Below are 23169 nucleotides of genomic sequence, written 5' to 3'. Positions count from 1 at the left end.
TATTTTAGGGTGTAGTGAGCCACCTTAACCTTGATGAAATGATTGACCTTAGAGGGGCATGGACACAATTTGAGCTGAAAAATTTCAAATTTTACTTTTCCATTTTTATTGTCTACAATGCTTATCTAAAGTATTTCTAATGGTCAACCAAAATTTGAATATCAGTTGTTGAGTTATAAGCAAAATACAGCACTCGCAACTCTATGTAAACAAGGCTCATGCCATGCTTTTGTTTACATATATATGGCTTCATAGAAAATAGTATGTTTAAAAGAAAATGAGATGTGCCAAACACTAGAAACTATTTGATTGTATTCAGAATTAACCTGTGAATTGAAAAAATCTGCTTTAAATGAACTTTTACATGTACATTTAACCTATATAAACAAAAACATGACACAAGCCTTGTTTACATAACAAGGAATTATGAGATCTGTATCTCTCATGTACCTTGACAACTGATATTCAAATTTTTGCTAACCATTAGAAATACCTTAGTTAAGCATTCTAAACATTAAAAATGGAAAAATAAAATTTGAATATTTTCGGCTCAAATCGTGTCCATGTCCCTTTAAGATCAGTACATACCTTTACACGAATGTCCCGTGACCTTGATTACATGACACATATACAGCCTTCACAAAAAACCACTAGCCCAATAACTTTGGTTACCAGATTTTTTGTTGACCTTGTGAAATTGCTTTAAATATGGGGTAGTGCTTTTAGTCATATTTACTTAAATAGATTATTTGAAAATTCTCTGATATCTCAAACCCATTATTTTAAATACTCCAGTTATCTCAACTATTTTATACTTGGTTTATGTCAAAGTCAGGTCGATTTCTGGTCCTCTAAACATAACTGTTCACCAGGTTGTCGCTTTCTATGCCAGATTTACACAGTGTATTTTCAACTAGGTGAAATTAACACCTTTTCAGACATACACCATTGTCTGCTGATGGTTCCATGCAAGTATTGAATAAACAACATGCTGCTTTGTTAATTAGCACCACACAAATCTGAACATTGATGACACATAAAAGTGACAGATTGGGTATATTCAATGATTAGCCTGTACAGTCTATGCAGTCAAACTTCATTTGCAGCAGTAATATCATAACTGCATATTGTAATTGCATGCACTTCATGTTAAAAACATTAATCAAAATGATAAGTGATACTGGAATTCAACTTCAAGTAATTTGAAACACCAGATCTCGAAAGTTTTTAAAAGTCCAATCGACTTTGACTTCCTGAGGTTCTGCTTTACTGAAGTTTGAAGCCATTCCATTTGAGGGGAACATGATCTTGAGATAGACAGATGGACATTTGTGCTGAGGTCAATGTCTCCATCCCTTTAGGGAGAGACATAATTGCTGTCAGTCAGTTAGTGGGAAGAAGAACCTTTAATATCTCTAGTACAATTAAATGAAACTGACAGACAGCATGAAAGATCAACTATTAACCTTAATTTCCTTGAAATCCACAGGCTTTGCAATGATCTCATAGTACTCTGGCAAGTCTTTCTTTGATGGCAACTGGAAAAACGCTTCACTTAAAACTCGGTCATCTCTGAAAACGGAAATAAGTGATTCATGAAATCAGTTTCAATACACATTTCATAGATGAAGTTTACTTTGCAAAATGCAACTAGAATTTCACATTTTCAGAAATCTACTTTACATTTATTTATTTTAAACTAAACAATAAACATACTGTTGGATATGCTCCGAAAATGATATTTCTATAAAGACTAAAACCCACCTATCTTTGTAGTTCAATACAACATCCAGTACTTTTTTCATTACAGAAGTCAGTTTGCGTGGGTTGGGAGGTAATTTCTCCACTGGAGGACAACCTCGCCTCTTCTTTGGCTTTGTTTCCTCTTCCTTTTCAGCCTTCCTCTTTCTAGGTTTCTTAGTTTTCTGTTTCACTTGTTCTACCTTGTACAAATTACCTTCTTCAATGGCCTGCAAAGTACAGATACCAATTTAATTCAAGAATTTTAAGATAGTGGTAAATATCAAATTTTGTTAGTTTTACTTGACAAAGGCATAAACATGATAAGAAATGCATTCATGTGTATCATAGTTGAAAGTTCTAACCTCTTTCTCATCCTTCAAAATCCAAGTTGGGAGCTCATCTTCCTCCATCAGATGGGGCTTCCGATTTGGATTTCTGGCCTCCTCTCTTCTCTCAATGTCCATTTTCTATGTGGAAATGAAAATTCATGCATTCCGTTACCTCCAAATGTAGAAGACGCTATGTACATGTATATATCTAGTGTAGTGAAGCTAACATTACCTGATAGATATCAAACTCATCCTCAGTTCTAGCTAACATCTGATTGATCGTTTCATCATCAGGAACCTCATCTTCTTCCTAAAACATCACAGAAAATGAACCCATTGAAGCTTATTTTACATATATGTAAATAACAGTCTTCACAAAATATATTTATTTAGCTGTATTGGAAACATATCCAATCCAAAACTGACCCCCACTTCTTCTTTTTCCTGTTCTAGAATGGACTGTAGGAGCTGCCGACGTTCGCTCCTGAACATTTTATCCCTGTTTAGATTGAAGTGAGCAGTATTAGCCTGGATCTTTTCCTCCACCGAGTTCACTGTCATCAGACGTAGCACTCGGACTTCATTTTTCTGTTCAGTTCTTTGAGCTCTGTAACAAGCTTGCAGATCCTATCAAAAAAGATTTTTAAAATGCTTTAAATTCACTTAGAATCCAATACTATTTACCATTTTCCGTACCATTTCAATTTAATATGGAGCTATAAAACCATTTCTGAGCCTTGGCTACATTGCTTTACATCAAATTCTCTATTGAATTTAGAAAAATCAAACATGTAGGTATTCAACAATGTACATGTACAAGAAATTTCCCTGGAATTTACCCAATTGGGATCCCAGTCAGATTCATAAATTATGACAGTGTCTGGAGCCTGGAGATTCAAACGTAAGCTTACAGCCCTGGTACTCATTAAAAACAAAAAGTAGGGGGAGTCCTTCTTATTAAACAGTTCCAACAGCTGTCCACGATCCTCATACTTTGTGGTTCCATCCAAACGCAGGTATCTATATCCTATACAATATAATAATGTTATTAAGGATTGCAGTGAAAATTTATTCTATATGTATATTGAATTATAACTCCCTTTTGATTTAGAATAAGATTTCACCTCATTATTCACTTACCTCTGTACAGGAAGTAATCCTCCAAGATACTCATCAGTGATACCATCGGAGTTAAGAGCAGGACTCGGTGATTTAGAGACTTCAGTTTTGGCAGAACACGGTCCAAGAACTCGAGCTTTCCAGACGTTCGATACAAATCTGGTCTATAAAAGTAATTGTTCAGATTATTCACACAGCTGAGACTGATGCAAAACAGAATTTACAATGATTTTATGAAGCATCGTGTGCAAAACATGAACAAGCAATAAATCACACTCACCCACTAATAGAGGCACCTGTGCCTCCCTGATGTTCTGCAATGGCTTCTTTCAAATGTGGGAAAATGAACGGATGATTACAAATCTTCCTCAACTGCATGATAGTGTTCATCATAGCTTTAGATCCACCACGACCCTACAATAAAACATATCAAAACTTATACTGCAATGAACAATCAGTGACTCTTAACTATGTACTTGTACTCATTCATACCCTCATATAAATATAGGTACAGTACAGTGTATATTAATTATAAACTGAAATATGTATACTTTTTGAATAGGTTTGGTACCTTCTTATCTTTTTCTGATCCATCAGTTAGAAGAATTCCCTTTGCCTGCATGTGTCTGTAAACACACCGCTGGAGACAAGACATCTCACATTTGATGACATACTCAATCTGCAATTAAACAGCAGTGGAATAGCAAGCAATGGAAGAATTTTTTTTGACAAAACTCAAATGACAGATGTTATTTGCTAGTTCTTTCAATCAGACAGATACTATTTGGTAGTTCTTTTATTCAGACCGATGCTATTTGCTAGTTCTTTTAATCAGACCGATACTATTTGCTAGATCTTTTAATCAGAGATACTATTTGCTAGATCTTTTAATCAGAGAGATACTATTTGCTAGTTTTTTAATCGTTCAGATCCTACTTGCTAATTATTTTAATCAAACTGATTTAATTTACCTTGTCAGGAAGCTGTGACTCAACCTCTTTCTTCAGACGACGGAGCAAGAAAGGTCTCAGAACCTTGTGTAAACGCCTAATAATCAGCAGGGTTTCTTCCTGATTCAGCTCTACCTGGGAAATTTACAAGTACCAAGAATATGAATAACATGAATATACAGTGTCAATCTAATTGAAATTAGATGTTAGATCCGCTTTCATACTCGCTACACAAACATCTAACAACATTCCGTAGAGGGTCACGTCAGAGGTCAAATTCGATTGACCAATGAAATCACCGCTGGTAAAATCATTGAATGTTTGTTGAAGCCGATAAGTCTAGAGTGATACCGAATTTGACCTCTGACGTGACCCTCTATGGGATGTTTTTAGATGTTTGTGTTGCGAGTATGCGAGTGGATCCAACATCTAATTTTAATTAGATTGATACAGTGTAATCTCTTGAGCGGGCACTGTCATCAGATACCACCTGTCTTTAAAAGACCACTTCCTGATTTCATCAACCATTTTTACTATATTACAACACAGTCATCTGTAACCACCTGTCAAACGTAACCAGCGACCATATTTTCATAGCAATAACCCCTAAAACTAGAGGAACAAGGGCCATATTCCTCATCTGAGCAGTTGCGTTTTCCTATGTAGAACATTAAATCCTTATTATGACTCTACCTGGCCACTTAAAACATGGAGTAAATAACCTACAATCATGGCAAGCCCTTTTACTATTTATTCGTAAAATAAGATATCTCTTTAAATAAGAAAGATATCTCTATTGGTAAAGAGATATCTCTGTAAGTTAGAGAGATATCTTTTTACACTATGGAGATATCTCTTTAACCAAGAGATATCTCTTTATGCTTGGGAGATATCTCTTTCTCTTTTGAGAGATATCTCTTAAAGCTAGAGAGATATCTCACAAAGAGAAAGAGATATCTCTCTAGTGTAAAGGGATATCTCTCTATCAATATAAAAAGATATATCTCTTAAATTTTCAAAAAGAGATATCTCTTTAACTTAAAGAGATATCTGTAGATTTTCCCCCGGTGATCATAATGACTTTTCCTTGTTGCATTGTCATTCAAATGATGTAACCCTATTTTTTGACCAATCAAAATACTTCTAGTGTACAAATGGCGGAAAAGGTTGAAGAGGTGGTTGGGGTAATATTATCAAGTTGCAGAGAGGCTAAATCTAGTCTAGCTTGCATATTTCATCAATTTATTGTCTTTGATTTTTGTTACCTCTATACACTTCACATGCGGTAAAAGCAAAATCTTCGCCCGGGATTGTAGCCATTATAGTAAGATTTGCTTTGGCGGGCTTCCGGTTTTAGGGAGAATTCCTTAAGTATTCAAACTAATAAAACATATTGGAAAGAGATATCTCTTTCTCTTTGAGAGATATCTCTTTTTCAACAATTAAAGAGATATCTCTTATACTTTGAGAGATATCTCTCTAGGAATTCTTAAAGAGATATCTCTTTAAGTGAAGGAGATCTCTCTCAAAGTGAAAGATATCTCTTTTTTAGAGATATATATATCAAAATTAAAGAGATATCTCTCATTTTAAAGAAATATCTCTTTAAAATAAGAGATATCTCTTTAATTAGAGATATCTTAATTATTTTTTGAATAAATAGTAAAAGGGCTTTCCATATACAATGGCCCCATCCTGGATCTTTAAACCCCTGTTGTGGCCCAACCTGACCTAAGGGACCATTGTGTGAACTTGAATCTACACTATACAGGAATACAGCCGTACTTGCATATTTACATGTATCTGACAATCTATACTCTGGTGGTTCTTAAAAAGTATACATGTATGTATATGCAAATCTAAAATTTTAAATCCTCATTAAGACCCTGCCCATTGTCACAAACCACGGCCAATATATATGATCCTCTCCTATCTGGAGAGAGCTATATGCGGACTTCGGCTTGAGACAATGGGCCCTGCCCTGATTATGGGATTACTCGTATGGTATTAAGAAATCTTAATTATCTTTCATTAGAACAAAGTTGAATACCATTCTTCAAAGGATGTTTAATGCCAAATTTAACAATCTGACTAAAGTACAGACCTATATTGTAACAAGAAATGTTTGTAAAACATAAATGCCCCCCTTGGTGCAAAATTGAAAAGGGTTATACATATGCATCCTTTAATTGATAGACTGCCAAAACAATTCAAGATATTGAGCAGATAATATCTTCCTATGTCCAGGGTAGATTGACCCTTGGCCTTTAACCATGTGACCTAAAAATCAATAGGGATCATTTACTTCTTAGGATGTACCAGTGTACTAAGTTTGATGTCTGTCAAGCAAAGGATTCTCAAGATATTGAGAAGAGAGTATATTCCTATGCCCAGTTTGACCCTTGACCATGTAACCTCAAAATCAATAGGGGTCATCTACTTTTTAAGGTGTACCAGTGTACCAAGTTTAATGTCTGTCAAGGAAAGTGTTCTCAAGATATTGAGCGGAAAATATATTCCTATGTCCAGAGTGGATTGACCCTTGACCTTTGGACCTTAAAATCAATAGGGGTCCTCTTCTACTCAATCAATCTACATATGAAATATCATTACAATCAAGTGAATGGTTCTCAAGATATTGAGCGGACAACATGTGGTCTACCGACAGACTGAATGACCGACAGGTGCAAAGCAATATGCCCCTCTTCTTTGAAGGGGGCATAAATATATAGGTATTCATCATCTAGGTCTGTACTTTAGTCAGATTGCCAAATTTCATTGAAATTGATCTTGTGAACGTTATGGTTCTTGAGAAGAAGTTGAAAAGTGAAAACTTTATAGACAGAAAAAAAGGTGACAGAGACAGACAATAAATTTTTATTTGAATAGGTAACTCAAGCCTTCAGCTCAGCTGGTGACATTAACTTGTCTCTACACTTCATTGCTTTAAAAGTACAAGGCTTGGATTTTTATGCTATCAGATGAATAGTGTATTTGAGAATTTAAAAGATGCCAAAATTCCTAATGGAATAAAAAATAGACAGCTCGTCAAAGGAAAATTTAAACTTTGAACTCTTATACTCTGTAATTTTTCCTATTCCATTGGACTACACAGAATTTACATCAGTCTTCATGAAAAACCATATGTTCAATTTCCATGGCAACCAGATTTTTACCAGACTAGAAATTGCTATATACGGGCTTATTCTGAAACCACCAGTCTGTCAGTATTTTTACTAGATTCAGACTATATCAAACTTGCATTACAAGGTATGTGGGATCACTGTCACTGTATAAAATGTGAAGGTCTGATATATTTTCCAGTACATATTGCACACAATGTGAAGAACAAATATATAAGTTTGCAAACCATAAAAATATTGGATCTATCTTAAAGTACATTTTCATGGAATATTCCTTCAAGGTATTTCAGGTTTGCATAAATTTCAAAGTAATATACATGCCAAATTAACATAAAGCCATTATTTATAATTGATATAAAGATACCAATTTTCACATTTTGCTAATCATAATTAGGAGAAGGCTACCTTTGATCTTCATCTTGAACCCAAATGACAGCGACATCAGCCTAGTTTGAAACTAACATTTGTTCTACATATATGTAATTCTGAGTGAGCATGTTGTTTTTGGGATTAAATCTGAATCATTATGTGATATCTTTTAAAATACGGATAACAATACAACACAAATCTGTAATTCTCTTGTCCTGTCAGATTATTCCACTATCAACACTATAAACCATGATAAGCTGATTCCATATAAAAACTATCAACACTATAAACCATGATAAGCTGATTCCATATAAAAACTATCAACACTATAAACCATGATAAGCTGATTCAATATAAAAAATATCAACACTATAAACCATGATAAGCTGATTCCATATAAAAAATATCAACTCTATAAACCATGATAAGCTGATTCCATATAAAAAATATCAACTCGCATGAGAGAACAATCTCTAAGTCACAGAAATGAAAGTTTATATTGTTTTAAGAATGGAGAAAGAGCCAGAGAAATAAAAAGAATTGATATGAGGGAAAGCTCAAATCCAGACTCGTTATGCAGTGGACATGAGCCCTACATACATATTATTAACATACTTAATTACACACTACCCATATTTCTGCCACCCCCCAGTGAGTAGGGATAACAAAGTCTGGCAAATGGAAGTGGTCACTCATATCAAACCAAAAGCTGTCACTGGCCAACCTGTCATCAAGGACCATTTTGACTTGCAGCTGAAGTTTTCTTACTTAATAGGTTTCACTGCATCATTATGCTTTCCCATCTAAAATTTCTTCACTTTAAACTGTTAAAAGTAAATAATTCTACCTTTTCACCAGTCATGGCAAATGGTGCATTGAACCATTGCTCAAATGTGGAACAGGACTTGAAAATGCTTGGCAGCAGAAAATTCAACAAGGCCCACAATTCTGGAAGTTTGTTCTGTTTAAAGAATACAAATGAGGTGTTCTAATTTGTGATGATAAAACAAACATTTATATCAACCAGATTTATGTTTGCATATAACACACATGGATATGTTAGCAAGATGCATGTATACCTGAAGAGGTGTCCCGGTCAGGAGGAGACGGTGGGGAGCACAGTAATGGGTGTTTAACACCTGAGTCAGCTTGCAGTGATGATTCTTCATACGATGTCCCTCATCAATGATCATGTATCTCCATCTCAACTGTAAAAGTTACAATAGTACATACAGCAAAGCATTAACTAGACTACAGACTGTTGAATACTTTTTAAAGTACTATTCATAACTTATGTAAAGAAGAAATATGATTCAAAGTTACCTTAGACAAAGCAGCCTTGTCTTTGATTATATATTCATATGTTGTCAATAGCACATTAAACTTTGCAGCTTTCAGTTGTGGTGACAATAAGCGTCTGGTTGTAGGAGATCCTTTGTAAGCAATCTTAATCACCGAAGGAGCCCATTTCTCGAACTCCAACACCCAATTTAATAATGTTCTACAACAAAATTCAAAATACAGCTAGAGTACACTAACTTGGTAAACATCTAAATATTCATATAATTTGAATGCTTTTCACAATTCAACTCACGATAATGGCACAATGATCAGGAAAGGTCCATTGACTTTTTTCTTTTCCATAAGATAGGTAATCAGACCAATTGTCTGAATGGTCTTTCCAAGACCCATTTCATCAGCCAATATTCCATTCAAATGGTTGTTATACAAAGAAACCAACCATTCCAGTCCTTTAATCTGCAAAATCCCATTTTGTATTTTTATATCTTACCAATAATTGCATTTTCTGAAAAAATATCTTTTACTGCTATTATTTATCAGATGCAAATTACATACCAACTTACTGTAACCTAAAATATCATTTTGATATGCTTGCCAGATCATAAATCATAGGCAAACAATTCAGGTTTCATTGGATATACCTGATATTCTTTCAGTTTGCCATTGACCATGATGGTTGCTTGTTCTGAGACTGGTTCATGGACAGTGTGAGCCACTCCATAGTAGCTCTTTTCCTCTGCCTTTGCACTGCGGTGGTACTCGTCATCCACTTCACGAGAGGCTTGGCTGTAAATAATCAAAGTACATTACATAACAGAATTACTCAACAAGTAAACTTTATACAAAACTTTTGATCATTAGAACCTTATACATGTATATAAGTATGGAATACATAAATTGACATGGTTTCTTTATACAATTAATAATTTAATGCAAGCTCTTACTGTATGACTTCTTGGGCTAGATTTTCATCAATATCATCAGGGCTCTTGAGCTGTAATGAAACACATATATGCATGCTAGATCTCTAATTTCCTACTTCAATATCCTGACATTTAAGATAAACTTTTACAGTCTGAACTCATCTCAAGTCAAGCCGTGATCTCAAATTGTTTATTATCATTTACCTTTTATGCAGTATCGGCAGTCAGAATATAGACTTCTTTTAATTAAATAATACAGAAAATAATCACTATATCGACCCAATCCTGGCACCAAAATCCCTACCCTTGGGATCATGAAATGTACAATTTTGGTACAGGGCTACCTGTTCCTTCTAAATATCCATTGAATTTCAATAGCATTAAAGAATTCAAGATGTTATTTAAATGATTTACACATAAACACTATATGCCAAGTCTGGCCCCACTCTGGAGTCAGAACCTTTACTCTAGGGATCATGAAATCTAAAAAAAAAAATTCTGGTAGAGGCCTTCCTGCTCTACATCACTATGCACTTCATTTTTCTTACAATTGTGCTGTAGAGAAGAGGATTTTTTAAAAAAAATTCATTATTGGAAGTTTTTGCCCCATCCCAAGGCCCCAAGGGTACAGGAGTCCTGAAATTTATGCCCCCCCCCCCTTGAATTTGAAAAGAATTGGAAGGCTACTTATGAAGAAGTTAGAAATGTTCATTTGTAAATGCACACTGACCATTTTGGCCTTACCTTGGTACCAAAAACCCTTCCCCTGGGATCATGAAATTCACAAATATGGTAAAGGATGATCTACTCCTTTTAAACATCCATTTAGTTTCAATTTAGTATCAATAGCATTATAAAGAATATGTTATTTATATGTTTTACACAAAAGCTATATGCCAAGTTTGGCACCGTCCTTGAGTTAGAACCTCTATTCTGATGATCATGAATTTACAAATTTTGTAGAGGCCTTCCTGCTCTACATGACTATGAAATTTATAATTTATGTCCCCCTTGTCCCAATGATGCTTAATATCAAATTTGAAAAGAATTGGAATAGTAGTTATCAAGAAGTTCCAAATATTCAATTGTTAAAAAACCCACGACGATGGACACAGACCAATAGGAATAGGTCACCCACGACGATGGACACAGACCAATAGGAATAGGTCACCCACGACGATGGACACAGACCAATAGCAATAGGTCATTCTGGTGACCTAAAAAGCTCATTTGAAAATGCATTATTGTTTTTATGTATCTGTTCTTTAAATTTATAACTCACCTCTTCCTCCTCCTCATCTCCTGATCCAGATTCCTCTCCATCATCACGAGGTGCAACCTCATACCTGTAGAATATAAGCCATAAACATTTTGTACAGTAAATATGCCAATCACCTGAATTATATCCTCATGTTAAAAATGTATAGAATAAAGTTTGTATCGTTTACCCTGGATTAAGTTCCAACCAGGCTTCTAGCTGACTTGACAATGGGGCATCATCACCAGTGAGCACTTTTCCTGTGGTGGTGTCAATAACAGACACTCTCAACTCACTCATATTAGAATCCCCATCCTGGAAATGCCGACAAAAATTTCACTTCTCCAAATTAATACAAACATGAATATGATTTTCTAAGCTATAAAAATTGTCACCAAAGATATAAGACATGTGTAATAAAGTTGTGGTATTGGAAATGTTAAATTTTGCCTTGTGTAGCAAAGAACTGATGGATGCTCCCTGGACTGCATCTAACCAATGAACTACTTCATATGGCGAATGACACAATGATCAATAACTGTTGAAATGAAGGGTTTATAAAATATAAGTGAAACCGGAAGGGATAAAATGCAATGGACCAGACCGGGACTCGAACACGGGCCCCCTGAATTCTCTAGTCAGGTGATCTACCAACTGAGTTATCTGGCCACCGGTGATCGAACCCGGCTGACCGCTACATTCCTCCCTCCTTGAATGTCTTAATTCACACTTGAAGACATCAACCCAGGATTTTAATTGCCTGGCAGGCATTTTCACCTGTCAGTTTCAGATGCTGGTCTATGGTGCCAAATGTAACAGGAAGGGAGAAAATGCAACGGACCAGACCGAAATTCAAACCCAGGCACCCTGAATCTTTAGTCAGGTGCTCTACCAACTTAGGTAACTGGCCACCGGTGATCAAACCTATCTGACCGCTACCAAATGTATATGTCGAGTGACCTTGACCTATACAAAATGACCTCAATTGACTTTATCTGAAACTCAATTGCCTATTACTTATTTGTATGATATATGATCAATACCTGTTCTACATCTACTGAAATAAGGAACTTTTTCCTTATATAAGGTATATGTTCTGAATGACCGTGACCTTTCAAAAATGACCTTCGTCCAAAAGCCCCATCCCAAGTAATAGTTGTGATCAGTTAGATCAATTTCTGATGACAGGTTTAAGAGATGGAAACATTTATATAGAAAACTATTGAAATAGGGAACTTTTCTGTTCTCAGTGGCCTCGACCTTTCCAAAATGACCTTGCGATACCTTGGTCCACAAATCTTTTTTTCAAGGAACATTCGTGATCAACTACATCAATTTCTGATGAAAGGTTTTGGAGATAAGAACTCAGACGGACGAAAGACAAACATGATAGCGAGTATATGCTCTCCCAAAATTTCTCGAGGAGCGTAAAAACAGCAAGTTTGTGTAAAATCATAATGAAAAACTAAAAAACTGATTGACACGGTCAGCAAGGGCCCCGCTGAGGGTTATTAGAGGAAAGTGACATCTGTATTTGATAAAGCAATGTTTGGGGCTGGTATATATGTTAGAATTAATAATATATAAAGATACATATTGGAATGCCAATTTGTGAAAAAGGAATCATGAAGCATATTTATGAGAGACTGATGCAAATTTAAATTACTTCTGTTTGACACACACTCATCCACAACAGAGTTTAACTAAATCCCACTGTAATAGGGAATTCAAAACGGATAACTGGTACAAAATGTGGTATATACTATTCGAAAAAGATTTTTGACATATTGATGTCTAGGAAAGGAAATTCTGACATTGGGGGTTTAAGTGTTTTCATACATATTTGATAGAAGTGTTCTACATTTTTAAAAATAGAAATCAATAGAATATGTCTTTACATACATAGGTGAGACAGTTTCCATTATTCCTAGCAGAGACATACCATGTATGCGCTAAAATAATTCATAAGCAAATATCAAAATATCAAAATACTTGCGTAGAAAATGTGGATCTTACCGTCAACAAGTGCAGTGAAACACGCCTTTTCGAGATTTTCACCGACGAAAGTTCGGTTACAGTAATGAATAAGGTACACTCATTTTGTATCTATTTTGTGACTTTCTTTAATAAAAGGAACAGTTCTCGAAGGTGTAACGAGCAATTAGTACATAATTCAATGAAGCAGTTTTACTTTGCAACTGGATATAAGAAATTTTATTTCATATTCCGATCCCGATCGAGAGGTGTTGACTGGGAATAACGTGTTAATTCAATATACATGAAACATCAAGCATTTTTTATATCACATTTAAAAAAAAAACCACCAAAAATATACACATGCACAATGTTATAGAGTTATTTTTTGTAAATTTTCTATATCAATACAATACATATCATAATTCAAATTGAATTATCTCCCTTAGACAGTGGTAAATAGATAGTCATAATAAGAAAGATGATGACATACAAACAGACAGACAAAGTGACATGACTCCAAAATCTATAGGCGTCTTCCTCTTATTCTAAAGTATTTCTGCACAAAATTTGAAAACTGTACAATGAAAACTGTTTGAGTTATTGTGTCACAAAGAAAGTGTTCATAATAACAAAGATGGTGACATACAGACAAAGTCACATAACCCCAAAATATATAGGCTTCTTTCTCTTATTGTAAATTATTTCTGTACAAAATTTGAAAACTTTGTACAATAAAAACTGTTTGAGTTATCGTACGTGTCACAAAGAAAGTGTTGACGGACGGACAATGTGATTACAGTAGGGCTTTCCGCATTTCATGCAGGGCCCTAATTAAAAAACCCTGTGGACACAGGATCTAAAGATTGCCAGCTTAATACCTTAATATAAAGAGCTAACCAGAGAGGTGATGCATTTCAAAGACAAAGAGTATATTAATGATTTAGATAATTTTTTAACTAAGCAAATACATATGGAGCGCCAAATTAACATAAACTCAAATAATTGAAGATATCTTCAATTATTTGAAGATATCATCAATTCAATTATTGCTCTCTTTAATTGAAATAATGCGCGCATTAAATCAATTATTGTTCTCATCAAATGAATTAATGCGCGCTTCAATTCAATTATTGCTCTCATCAATTGAATTAATGCGCGCATCAATTGAATTAATGAGAGCAATAATTGATTTAATGCGCACATTAATTCAATTATTGCTCTCTTCAATTCAATTGATGAGAGCATCAATTGAATTAATGAGAGCATTAAGAGATTTGATGCGCGCATTAATTCAAATATTGCTCTCTTCAATTCAATTGATGAGAGCATTAATTTCGTAGAAATATTGCTCGCAATAATTGATTTAGAGCTCGGTATAAATAATTTGATGATCTCTTTAATTCAATTGAAGATATCTTTAATTATTTACAATGCTTTTGTATAAGGAATTAATGCGCGCATCAATTCTTTTAAAGAGAGCAACAATTCAATTAAAGAGATCATTAATTCAATTGTGGATATGTTGAATTGAAGATATCTTTAATTATTTAGTTGCTCTCTCTAAAAGAATTATTGCTCTCTTCAAATGAATTAAAGATATCATTAATTCAATTGAAGAGAGCAATAATTGAATTAATGCGCGCATTAAATCCATTATTGCTCTCATCAAATGAATTAATGCGCGCATCAATTCAATTATTGCTCTCACCAATTGATTTAATGCGCGCATTATATCAATTATTGCTCTCTTCAATTGAATTGTAGCACACATCAATTCAATTGTTGATATCATTAATTCATTTGAAGAGATCATTAATTCAATTAAAGCGCGCATTAATTCAGCAGAAGAATTAATGCTATCATCAATTCATTTAATGCGTGCAATAATTCAGAATTGAAGATATCATTAATTATTTGAAGATATCTTTAATTAAATTGTTGCGTGCATCAAATGAATTGATGATATCTTCAAATAATTGAAGATATCTTCAATTATTTGAGTTTATGTTAATTTGGCGCTCCATAAATACATGCACATATGATGCACATCACCTCATTCATCTAAATGATGATAAGAATCCAACTTTAATGTAACATTTGAGCTAAATTCTTTTGAAATAATAATTAGCTCTGATCAAAAAATAAATAAATAAAAAAAAAATCAAAAATCAAATATGTAACAAAACGAATCTTTAAAAAAAAATCCATATGTATAACAAAAGGGAAGAAGAAATCCATTCCTGCATTTAAAGTAAAAAGTAAAAATTTTTACAATGTATTCATTTTTGCTTGAGGCACTACTTTTCTATACCCCTATTGTGGCCCCACCATATGGACCATGATTTGCACAAACTTGGACCTACTATCTACTATATGCCAGAAAGCTTTCATGTATATTTCAACTTATTTGCACATAAAAATCCCCTATTTTGCCCCCCCCCCCCCCCCCCCCCCCCCGGAAAGGTTTTAACAAACAACAAACATGAATCTGCTCTATGCCAGGAAGCTTTCATGTAAATTTGAACTTTTCTGGTCCAGTGGTTGAGAAGACTTTTAAAGATTTTCGCTATATATTTGCATGTAAATCTTTGATCCTCTGTTGTGGCCCCACCCTACACTCAGCGGCCATGGTTTGAACAAACATCAATCTGCACTAATTTATCGGGAAGCTTTCATGTAAATTGGAACTTTTCTGGCCAAGTGGTTCTTGAGAATAATAATGATCAAACCCTATTTTTGTGATTATCTCCCCTTTGATGGGGGGTAATGCCCTTCATTTAAAAAAAACTTGGTCCCCATCACCCATGGATGATTTGTACCAAGTTTGATTAAAACTGGCTCAGTGGTTCTGGAGAAGATGAAAATGCACAGACAGACGGACAAGATGGCAGACAAAAGGTGATCAGAATAGCTCACTTGAGCTTTCAGTTCCATTCAGTTTCGGTGAACTAAAAAAGGAGGAAGAAATCCATTGCTGCATACAAAGAAATCTTAGATTTTTACATTGTAATCATTTTTGCTCATGGAGCACTACTTTTCCATACTAAATTGAAATACTGAAGCCAAAGTAAGAAATGAAACTTGTATCAATAATAAAACAAAAGTTAATAAGTACCTGCAAATTTTCTGTTATGGAAACGATAAATTTTAAACCATACACTACATTGAATATTTGGAAGGATATAATACTATCCTTTGTAATCTGCTTCTCAGAGTGATATAAAATTCATTATTATTAAATAGTAGAAAGAATACAGATACAGTGTGAATTGGGTGTACATATGTAAATAATAGTAATTCCAAAGATCCTGAGGAAATTGCTGTAACTGGGTTTTACTGTATTATAATTTTTTTTCTAATTCAGAAACAGAATGCATCATCAAATAATGTGTATGCATACCTCTGTCTTGTCGTCCCTCTTCTTTCGACGCCTTTTCTGTTTCTTCTTCTTCAAATCCTCTTTGTGCTGAGCCACCAGTGTCATCAAATTAGAAATCCACTCGTCTGTCTGAGCCAGCAGATAGGCAAGACGCTCGTCTTTCTTCTGGTCAATCAACTTCCTATAACCTTCTTCATCTTCGGCCTGAAGGGAAAAAGTTCAATCATTAGTGAACACCACACTCTGTGTAAATAATTTAGACTTCTATATTAATATAGGACTGACTCAAGTGACAGGTGTGTCTACTAAAAATATGTGACGTAAATACTTGTAATCTAAAAGCCTTGGGAATTATTGTTACAGTCAAATACTTACCATAAGTCTTCTCATATGTTCTTTCTCCAGTCTCTTTGGTTCTTTCTTCTGTTCTTGTTCTGTGTTAGCATGATGATCCATCATGGCTTTATTAAGTTTTCCTCTCTTTGCCAAAAAGAAATTTCAAATATCAAAGTTTTAAAATCACAAGGTCAGTAGACATGGATATTTAAAAAAAGAGGGTTTTAAACAAGAACTAACTGTTCTGAATATCAAATTACAACCTCTAATAGTTCTAACAATTAAAAAGTCATTAAGAGTGTGACAGACATATGATGGACAAACTGATGACAAGGTGTCACTTTTCAGAGAAAGATACCCTTTCTGAAGTTTTACCTGTGTGAATTCTGCTGCCTGTTGAAAAATTTGTTGGTAAGATTCCTAAGGAGTTGCTGGATTGGATGAATGTGATCTTCCCAAATTATCATCTTTAAATCTAACACTGATTTTATTAAACACTTGCTAGTTCTGGAAAAAAAGGATCAAAATTATGTACTTTTGCTATAATTACCACATAATACGAGGGCGAGTCAATAAGTAACCAGCCTAACTTATTTCCAGTTGAGATCCACATCTTCTTTTTCAATGTAATTGCCCTCTAGTGTGATGCACTTGGACCAAAAGTGTTCAAGTGCCATCAGCCCAGAACTGAATAAAGTGCACCGCCACAGCATATGATACGCCCGTCACATATTGTTAACAGTATAGATTGTACCCATTAAAACATTTTTTTTTATATCACCTTAATTAAATGTCACAGTGACCTTAAAGTAGGATGCTACACACCTTCTACCTAAGATGCATTAGTTGACCAATTTTGGTGATTCTAGGTCTAATACTTTTCAAGTTATGAGCCGGACAAGTTTTTGGCATATATGGCCATATCTTCTTATTGAAAAGTCACAGTGACCTGGTTTTAATGTGCGACACACCTTCTACCCAAGATGTATCTACAGACAAAGTTTGATGATTCTAGGCCTTGTAGTATTTAAGTTACGGGTCGGACACGAAAAAGCTAACAGACGGACAAGTTTTTGCCATATATGGCCATATCTTCTTAATGAAAAGTCACAGTGACCTGGTTTTAATGTGCGACACACCTTCTACCCAAGATGTATCTACAGACAAAGTTTGATGATTCTAGGCCTTGTAGTATTTAAGTTACGGGTCGGACACGAAAAAGCTAACAGACGGACGGACAGACGGACGGACATGAAGGCCATACCATAATACGTCCCGTCCTAAGACGGGCGTATAAAAAGTCAGGGTCCTTTCCATTGACCCACTCCTCAACTGTTGTCATGACTTCTTCGTCAGACCGAAAATGACGTCCACGGATATCCTTTTTCAAGTTTGGAAATAGGAAGAAGTCACTAGGAGCTAGGTCAAGCAAATAGGCAGGATGTGGTATTAATTCATACCCGTTTCGCTCTACAGCATCCATTGCAACTTTGCAAGTGTGGACTTTCGCGTTGTCCTGTTGCAGCATGCAAAACACCTTTAGAGAGTTTACCTTGGCATTTTTCACGGATGGCGGTTCTCAGCTGGTCTAGGAAGTTTGCATAGTACACTCCAGTTATTGTACTTCCCTTGGGTAAAAAGTCCAACATAATAACGCTTTTGCATCCCAAAATACTGTGGCCATTACCTTGCCAGCAGATGGTTGCGTCTTGAACTTCTTTGGCCTCGGGGACCCAGGCCCTACCCACTGACGACCCTAGCTTTATTCTCTGGCTCATCTACAGTCCCCAGATGCAAAAGAAAATCATCTTTTGGCCTAAAACGCTTCAACAAGGTGCTGCATACTGATGCTCTGGTTGCCATTTGCTCATTGCTGAGGGATTTGGGGACCCAACGGGTTGTTAGCTTGCGCATACCTACACGATCACGTAAGATTGTTGAAACGCTACCCTTGTGAAATGTCTAATGCCTGCACTATTTCTTCCACCTGAATTCTCCTACCAGAGTATACCTGATCCCAAACTTTCTTACACATTTCTTTGTCTGTGGCATCCAGTGGGTGTCCAGACCTGGATTCATCTTCTAAAAACGTTCTACCGCATTTGAATTCCCCTACCCAGAATTTAACCTGAGCATAAGATGGTGAAGACCCATAAACATCGGCTAACTTTCCGTGTATTTCCTTGCCTGTTTCACCTTTTAAATACATTAAGTACTGAATTTTAGCATGGTACTCAACTTTAGATGAAAAGCATGCCTTTGCATCACTAGCCATGTTTGACATTCAATATCTTATTAAAGAATGACTCGATATGCGTACAATTTTGTACTCAGGTATATAACATGCATTGAAACGAGGCATGAAAATTGTGACCATCTCGGTCAATCAGAAATGAAATAGGATGGTTACTTATTGACTCGCCCTCGTATACATCTAATCATAACACTGACACTTTGCTAATTGCAGTAGATAATTTCTATGCTTTGTACGTTTGTAATATGAAAGTTAGAGAAATGTAATAAAAGAAAAATAATGCACAAGAATGTGTTGAATTTTATTATAGCTTGTGTAAATATAATCACTTAGTAAGGTGGCACTGCTATAAATTTGTTTGAAAGTACATGAATAACAGTGCCTCATCTAAATAAACTGCATGTTGGTATAACAAAATGAGTTTATGAAACACTGTGTCCTCCCACCATGCCCAAGTTCTATGGTAGAAAATGTGACCTTGCAATATGCATGACCTTCACTTTCAACTGCAAAAAAGCTTTGACTTTATCCTTTCAACTTAACCAAACATGACGTCTATAGCTTGTACAGTGAAGAAATTATGACTAATATTTGAAAGACAAACAAGAGGCACATGAGCCACAACATTCACCAGAGCCACCTTGCTCATTCACATATACCTATTCTTTAAACGCCAATTGTAGCCCCATCTTAGCAGCAGGGTCATTGTGGAGACAAAACTAAATGTGTCAGTATGACACGAATGCCTCCGCCTAAAGTAAAGTCAACTGTAGGAAATCCATCGAAGTATAGCATTGAATGTGGTATTCAGATTGTATGTTACACACATTTAGTACAATGAAAAACTCAATAACAATAAAATAAATAAAACTATCAAAAATCAACAAACTGAAACAGAACTCAAACTTGATCTGTAACTCATCAATATACATCTGCATAAAAAAAATCAGTTCAATATTTCAAAGCGTTTAGAAAAAAGGTCCGGAAAACTGGTCCTAACATTAATTTTTCTACATGAAAGGGGCACAACACCATCAAAAATCAATCTGGAACAAAACAAACTCGATCTGTAACCCATCTGCAAACAAAAAATCTGTTCAATATATCTCAAGGCGTTTAGAAACAAGAGACCCACAGGCCTTATCGGCCACCTGAATACTAGTGAAAAAGTATCACTACTTCCATGGGCTATGAAATCTAGAAAAAATTTCCTGTTCTGAATATCTAAGCTAAATTCTAATGTTCAGCAACAGTATAAAACAAGATGTGTTCTTAAAACTTCACTGCCTTCAAAAGTGCATACCGATACACTGTTGAACGGCTTTAAATAATAGGTGTATTAACACTAAAAAATCAAAACATATGACTACTTTGGACTCATCCTTAAGCCAATAACCCTGGGTTTTGATTGAAATTGACCATTTTTTGTACATCCTAATTTCTGCTATTCCTAAGTATGCATGCATTTAGATTTTAAACAGTATCAGTAAACTTACACATAAATACTATATACAAAGTGTTGTACCACCCTGAGGTCAGAACCCTTACTCCGGGGATCATAAAATTTACAATTTTGGTAAAAGACTACCTGCTCTATCCATTTACTTTCAATTTAGTATCAACAGCACTAAAGAAGATGTTATTTTAATAATAGTAAGTGTTTTACACATAAACACTATAGTTTGGCCCTGCCCTGGGGTCAGAACCCCTACCCTGGGGATCATGAAATTAACAATTTTGGTAGAGGCCTTCCTGCTCTCCATCACCATGCATTTAGTTTTTCTTACATGTGTACGGTTCTGGAGAAGAAGATTTTTGAAAATTGGTCAATTTTGGGCAGTTTTTGCCCGCCCCTAAGGCCCCAGGGGTGCAGGAATCCTGAAATTTACAATTTATGTCCTCCTTGTTCCAAAGATGCTTCATACCAAATATGAAAAAAAATGGAATGATAGTTTATCAAGAAGTTAAAAATGTCTATTGTTCACACATTTAATAACTGACCATTTTGGCCCCACCCTGATACCAAAACCCCTACCCCTGGGATCATCAAATTTACAATTTTGGTAAAGGACTACCTGCTCTTTCTAAATATCTACCGTACTTTATATACCATTCAAACCAAACCCTAACAACTAACACCGATACAATTCAGACCCCTTTATGCGCCACCATCAAGTCTTATAAATCTATCATTATATATATTCTATAAATCATGATATTTTCTGGTAAAAAACTTAAATCTGATTGACCAAGAAATATTTGCAAAACACGTTTTCATAGCACCCTCAAGAGTGACTATTATCTAGCATTCATAAAGAATTATTTTAAGTATTTGAAATAGATGTGGTCTGCTGTTCTACAATATGATATATTGAATGAAAGTGACCGATTTACAAAAACGATCAGCGGCAATCTGACAAAAGTGAAACACATTCTGTGTAGAAATCATGCAATGTTCTGAATTTGGGCCCCACCTATTATTCTCCAGTCCCTACATGAGGTCAGACCTATAAAGTTTGTTACCTAAATGCTCAACATCAAATAAATTGAATATGTTAATACTTAATTTACAGAAAGGAAATGTTAAAAATATTGAAAATTATGTGGACAGCTGACATCGCCATCGCATATAATACATGCAATTTTTAGCTAGGTGTACGCATAGAAATAGGGCACCGCTAAACTGGTACATGATACGCCCGCATCCATTATTGATCGATCTCGACCCAGGAATTTGAACAAGCAAATCCATATCCAAGGATAGTAATTTGGATCAATATTAAATGTTCTATGAGTTGCACAATCAAGGTATTTGCCAAGACAAATTAATCTAAGCCCATGGACTATAACTTCTTCATACACATTGGATGGTTTAATTTTTCCCCCACAGATAAACAGACAGACCAAAAACTATATAATCCCAAATGTTTGAATCTGTAGGCATAAAAAATAACAAGTATTTAAACAATAAAATATATGATGAGTTGCATTTTCATTCACATTGACAACTATATACATGTAAGTTATATTCACAACTGGGGGTAATTACCTTCAAGATTGGGTAAACAATTGTCTCCTTCTAATTCAATCTTCAAAAGGACTAAAATTTCAGATACCGCAGCAAAAGATAATTGACGAGTAAACATTTTTTTGTACCAAGTTTCATCAAAATTCCCCAAAGGGTTTAGGAGGAGTTGCAAAGACAAAGTATTTTGAATAAAACCAAGTCCAAGGGCCACAACTCCTTTAAAAAACATTAGACAGCATTCCCCTTGCAATATGCAGTTTCACATGTTATCTTTCTTTGTACCAAGTCTCATCAAAATCCCCCAAAGGGTTTAGGAGGAGTTGCGAAGACAAAGTTAAAGGGACAGACGACAGACAGCCATATAGCATATATGCCCGCATAAAAAATACTGTTATTTGTAAATGCATGTTCATATTTATCACTTAGAATTTTTTCATGTTTTAAGTTTAACAGTATAGTCTTCAGCATCTGTTGTTTGGTCTGGTTTTGTGACATCTAAAAATTAAAAACGCAACTAAACTCAACTGTCACCTTAGAATTTCGCTACCCCCCCCCCCCCCCCCTCCTAATCGAAATGAACTCAGCTAATGCCATCAGTTTTCATGTACAAAAGGTTAAATTACCTTTAAACATCCCCCGATAACTAGGATCAGAAGCTATATAATTATACACAAACAGGATCATAACAAACTGTTGTCAATGTAAACAAACCTCAAACTCTGTCGAATACGATTCTGGTATTGAACTCTGGTAGCAAGTGAATTTTAAGTAAAAATACAATTACGATTTCAGACATTTAGTAGCATAGAAATGATATTTACAATTAAAACTGTGACAAAAATGTGGTAAAAACGAAAGTGAAAATGAAACTAACAATTATGGTTTATAAACAAGTCGCGATTCCTTGCATCTTCGCTAGTCAAGGAGCTAAGCGGATCGTAAAAGCTTGGCTTGCTAAATGATCTCCCTAGGATTGAGAACGATTTATATATGGATAGCTTATCGACAGGTAAAATGCATCCGTAGAGGATCTTTCTAGGGAGCTGGAGCAAACACAAG

General features: G+C 35.0%; 1 protein-coding gene across 1 annotated transcript in view; it reads right to left on the bottom strand.

The window, feature by feature from the left end:
• LOC125669609 (transcription activator BRG1-like) overlaps positions 1 to 23169 on the bottom strand; it is a 28571-nt gene extending 5402 nt beyond the window's left edge. Inside the window, exons 1-22 of the mRNA XM_056161769.1 lie at positions 22822 to 23169; positions 17204 to 17335; positions 16868 to 16972; positions 16514 to 16696; positions 11327 to 11451; positions 11161 to 11224; positions 9900 to 9949; positions 9597 to 9741; positions 9248 to 9411; positions 8977 to 9154; positions 8733 to 8861; positions 8501 to 8614; positions 4163 to 4276; positions 3763 to 3870; positions 3472 to 3605; positions 3213 to 3355; positions 2912 to 3099; positions 2499 to 2699; positions 2305 to 2382; positions 2106 to 2210; positions 1765 to 1970; positions 1467 to 1572 (exon numbers count right to left, since the gene is read on the bottom strand). Coding sequence (XP_056017744.1) covers positions 1467 to 1572; positions 1765 to 1970; positions 2106 to 2210; positions 2305 to 2382; positions 2499 to 2699; positions 2912 to 3099; positions 3213 to 3355; positions 3472 to 3605; positions 3763 to 3870; positions 4163 to 4276; positions 8501 to 8614; positions 8733 to 8861; positions 8977 to 9154; positions 9248 to 9411; positions 9597 to 9741; positions 9900 to 9949; positions 11161 to 11224; positions 11327 to 11451; positions 16514 to 16696; positions 16868 to 16951 — 2619 coding nt within the window. The 5' untranslated portion in view covers positions 16952 to 16972; positions 17204 to 17335; positions 22822 to 23169. The remainder of the gene's footprint in view (positions 1 to 1466; positions 1573 to 1764; positions 1971 to 2105; positions 2211 to 2304; positions 2383 to 2498; positions 2700 to 2911; positions 3100 to 3212; positions 3356 to 3471; positions 3606 to 3762; positions 3871 to 4162; positions 4277 to 8500; positions 8615 to 8732; positions 8862 to 8976; positions 9155 to 9247; positions 9412 to 9596; positions 9742 to 9899; positions 9950 to 11160; positions 11225 to 11326; positions 11452 to 16513; positions 16697 to 16867; positions 16973 to 17203; positions 17336 to 22821) is intronic.

Source organism: Ostrea edulis, chromosome 4, assembly GCF_947568905.1.
Source record: "Ostrea edulis chromosome 4, xbOstEdul1.1, whole genome shotgun sequence".
Taxonomy (NCBI): domain Eukaryota; kingdom Metazoa; phylum Mollusca; class Bivalvia; order Ostreida; family Ostreidae; genus Ostrea; species Ostrea edulis.
This window is presented reverse-complemented; position numbering and strand designations above follow the sequence as displayed.